The sequence below is a fragment of the Macaca thibetana genome, chromosome 16, assembly GCF_024542745.1.
Source record: "Macaca thibetana thibetana isolate TM-01 chromosome 16, ASM2454274v1, whole genome shotgun sequence".
NCBI lineage: Eukaryota > Metazoa > Chordata > Mammalia > Primates > Cercopithecidae > Macaca > Macaca thibetana.
The window spans coordinates 54,631,096-54,635,568 of record NC_065593.1 but is presented as its reverse complement, the minus strand read 5'-3'; the positions used below and the strand labels follow the sequence as shown (position 1 = coordinate 54,635,568).

Here is a 4,473-nt window from a genome sequence, read left to right as displayed (position 1 = left end):
GTGGGAACCCCCTTCCAGGCCCCCCACCTTTTATTTCTCTCCTCCCCTGCTTAGCCCAGAGACGAGCTGAGGACCAGGGGGAGCCATCTCCACACAGGAACTCCTAAACAGGGTGGGGGGCGCGGACGCAGGCCAGTGGAGACCCCCGCCACCTGTCCCACCTCTACCAACCGTGCGCCTGTGCAGGGCACCCCTACAGGTTTTAGAATGCGGGCACCTATGGAATAGGGCAGGTTGCGAGAAGCTGGGCCAGCCAAGGTGGTCCCAAGGAGGATTGGGGGGTTGCGGAAAGGAGGATGAGAGCCAGCCGCAAGACTGGAAAAGGAGCGGGCACCACAGAGGAGGGAAAAAGAATCTTGACACTGTCCCCGCCAGGGATCTAGGCTGGCCTCTCACCTTGGAGAGTAACAATCTCTGATGTCAGCTAATTACAGAAATACTTCCGGAGCTCTTTCATTCATCCTGACAAAATGGCCAGAGAAGGTAGGTATTGATAGCCTTATTTTAGAGATGGGGAAACTGAGGCTGAGAGTAGGTAAGTGAGCTGTCCAAGGGCACTCAACTAACAAAGGACAGAAGCAAGCCTCCTCACTGTCTACCTCCAAAACCTAAACTGGCTTGGAGTTGCTGTCCTGGCCCTCCACCGCCCATCTCATGTAGGATGGGAGAGTATGGGGGAGCAACCTAAGGGCTGGGGTCCCATCTATAGCCTGAATTTGAGACTTTCAGTTACTCCTCTCATTCCCCATTTAATTTGTGGGGATCCCCAACTGGCCCCTCCCTACACTTCCAGGGCACTGAGGAGGGAGGGCTGGCTGAAGGAGCCCTGGATTATCTCTAGGCCAGGTCAGGAGCCATTAGTGTCCCCTCCCCTGACAGCATCCTCCTCCTTCTGCCCTCACATTCAGAGCCACTGAGACTTTAAGCAAGAGATGGAAAGTTGACATCTAATCTGGAGGAAGACCCTGGAAGGAGCCAGCCCCTTCCCCCAGGCTGACCTGGTTTAAGCCTTTCTTCTGCCAAGGTCACCAGCACCCCAGATGGGTGAGAGATGTGATCACTGGTTTCGTGGCCTGACCAGGGACCTCCAAGGTGAGTCAAAGCAGGATTCTCCTTGGGCATGCAGGGAAAATGACCCATTCCCTGAACACTGCCGTATTCTCCCTCCCAGACAGACCAGAACCTTGCCCTTGGGTCCTTGCCCTTGAGATTAGCTAGGACCTCTTCCTCTTCTTCTCTCCTTCTTTCTTCTCTCTTCTTTTTCTTCTTCTTGTCTCTATAAGATAACTGTTGTGGAAGATTTTTTTTCTTTTAAGATGGAGTCTCTTGCTGTCTCCCAGGCTGGAGTGCAGTGGCTCAGTCTCAGCTCACTGCAACCTCCACCTCACAGGTCCAAGCAATTATCCTGCCTCAGCCTCCTCAGTAGCTGGGACCACAGGCGCGTGCTACCACACCCAGCTCATTTTTGTACTTTTAGTAAAGATGGGGTTTTGCTATGTTGACTAAGCTGCTCTCAAACTCCTGACCTCAAGTGATCCGCCTGCCTCAGCCTCCCAAAGTGCTGGGATTACAGGCACGAGGCACCCCGCCCAGTCTGGAAGACTTTTTTTTAATGAAAAACAAACAAACAAACAAACATTTTTTTAAAGAATGGATTCCCTGATTCCTCAATAGCTGTCTCTTTCCATTGAACAATAAACCTTTACTTAGCACTAGCTATGTGCCCATCACTGTGCTCGGTCCTGCAGATTCTGTGGCAGATGAGAAATGCCTCAGTCCTTGGGCTGCTTGCAGCCTAGTGAGGGACAGAATTTTTTTTTTTTTTTTTTTTGAGACAGAGTCTCTCTTTGTCGCCCAGGCTGGAGTGCAGTGGCTGGATCTCAGCTCACTGCAAGCTCTGCTTCCCAGGTTTACGCCATTCTCCTGCCTCAGCCTCCCGAGTAGCTGGGACTACAGGTGCCCGCCACCTCGCCCGGCTAGTTTTTTGTATTTTTTAGTAGAGACGGGGTTTCACCGTGTTAGCCAGGATGGTCTCGATCTCCTGACCTCGTGATCCTCCCGTCTCGGCCTCCCAAAGTGCTGGGATTACAGGCTTGAGCCACCGCGCCTGGCGAGGGACAGACGTTTAACCCCTCTAGGAGAGTGGCTGCTTCAAGTCATCCTATGGGACCAGCTGTTCATGCTTCGTCTTGCCCAAAACTACTTCTGTGAGAGGAAAAGAGAAGGGTAGGAGCGTGCCCTGCAGCTGGAAACCCAAGCCAGGCGGGGAGCCACTAATGCAGTAGTTACCAGACTGTATCCTCAATCCTTGGGGCTTCTCAAGCCATTGCCAGCCACTTTTCACCCAAGGCCTGGTGGAAATAAAGCTGGGCTAAGTAACACCTCTTCTGTGGAAAATTATTGTTTCTGCAAGCCTACATTCTCTCTCTGTCTCTCTCATGCCGATCAGAACTGTAAGTTACAAAAAAAATGAGAAGATGGAATCAATTATTACGTAGTAAATTTCATTGGCTTGGCAGAAGGTATCTTTCCCATCTTGGCCCACTGAGGAGGAAATCCTAGAAGGGATGACTGAAGCTTGGGACTAACACATTGGTGGATCTGTGCTACCCTCTGCTGGCCACAGACGGCATGACAGCCAAGACAGGGCAAGGCTTCCAGCGGCGATGGATGGATTCACCGCAGAAGCGACATTTCTGGACTGTTGTCACCTTCAGTGGAGGTATTGTGCAGTCACTGGGGATATTCAGAACCCAGGTAATTGAGAAGGTTTCCCCAGGCATCTCTTCTCTCCCCTTCACCATTACTCCGTAGGAGCCTCCTTAAAAACGGAAAACGAGGAGCCGAGGAGCCGGGCAAGGTGGCTCATGCCTGTAATCCCAGCACTTTGGGAGGCCAAGGCGGGCAGATCACGAGGTCAGGAGATCGAGACCATCCTGTCTAACACGGTGAAACCTCGTCTCTACTAAAAATACCAAAAAAATTAGCCAGGCGTGGTGGCACGCGCCTGTAGTCCCAGCTACTCAGGAGGCTGAGGCAGGAGAATCACTTGAACCCGGGAGGCGAAGGAGGTTGCAGTGAGCTGAGATGGCGCCACTGCGCTCCAGCCTGGGCGACAGAGCGAGACTCCGTCTCAAAAAAAAAAAAAAAAAAAAAAAGGGAAAAAGGGGCCGGGCGCGGTGGCTCACGCCTGTAATCCTAGCACTTTGGGAGGCCGAGGCGGGCAGATCATGAGGTCAGGGGTTTGAGACCAGCGTGGCCAATATGGTGAAACCCCATCTGTACTAAAAATACAAAAAATTAGCCGGGTGTGGTGACGCGTGCCTGTAATCCTAGCTACTCAGGAGGCTGAGGCAGGAGAATCGCTTGAACCCAGGAGGCAGAGGTTGCAGTGAGCCGAGACGGCGCCATTGCACTCGCACCTGGGCGACAGAGCAAGACTCCGTCTCGAGGGGGAAAAAAAAAAAGGAAAAAAGGGCCAGGCACGGTGGCTCACACCTGTAATCCCAGCACTTTGGGAGGCTGAGGAGGAAAGATTGCTAAAACCCGGGAGTTCAAGACCAGCCTGAGCAACTTGGTGAGACCCCATCTCCACAAAAAATACAAAAAATAGAAAAAACAGCTGAGCATGATTGTGCGCACATGTAGTCCCAGCTACTCAGGAGGCTAAGGTGGGGGGATTGTTTGAGCCTGGGAGGTCAAGGCTGCAGTGAGCCAAGATCGCATCACTGCACTCCACTCTAGCCTGGGCAACAGAGCGAGACCCTGCCTCAAAAAAAAAAAAAAAAAGGAAAAAGCTTATTACACAGTTCAAAAGAGAAACAAAGTGCAAAAGCATGTGCAAAGAAAGTAAAGTCTCTCCTGGCCAAGTGCGATGGCTCACCCCTGTAATCTCAACACTCTGGGAGGTTGAGGTGGGTGGATCATTTGAGGTCAGGAGTTTGAGACCAGCCTGGCCAACATGCTGAAACCCCATCTCTAATAAAAATACAAAAATTAGCTGGGTGTAGTGGCAGGTGCCTGTAATCCCAGGTACTTGGGAGTTTGAGGCAGGAGAATCACTTGAACCTGGGAGGCAGAGGTTGCCGTGAGCCAAGATCGCGCCACTGCACTCTAGCCTGGGCAACAGAGCAAGACTCTGTAAGAAAGAAAGAGAGAAATGACGAGAGAAAGGAAGAGAAAGGAAGGAAAAGAAAGGAAAAGAAAAGTATCTTGCCAGTCAACCTCCCTGTTGCCCATTCCCTCCCCAGAGGCAACCACTCTTAACAGTTTGTCTTTTTTTTTTTTTTTTGAAATGGATTCTCACTCTGTTGCCCAGGCTAGAGTGCAGTGGCATGATCTCAGTTCACTGCGACCTCTGCCTCCTGGGTTCAAGCAATTCTCCTGCCTCAGCTTCCTGAGTAGCTGGGACTACAGGTGCATGCACCACCATGTCCAGCTAATTTTTGTATTTTTAGTAGAGACGGGGTTTCA

General features: G+C 51.5%; 1 protein-coding gene across 1 annotated transcript in view; it reads left to right on the top strand.

Moving 5' to 3' along the window:
• Positions 1-4,473, top strand: part of LOC126938312 (translation initiation factor IF-2-like) — a 32,573-nt gene that overhangs the window by 782 nt on the left and 27,318 nt on the right. The window contains exon 2 of the mRNA XM_050762367.1: positions 909-1,092. Coding sequence (XP_050618324.1) covers positions 909-951 — 43 coding nt within the window. The 3' untranslated portion in view covers positions 952-1,092. The remainder of the gene's footprint in view (positions 1-908; positions 1,093-4,473) is intronic.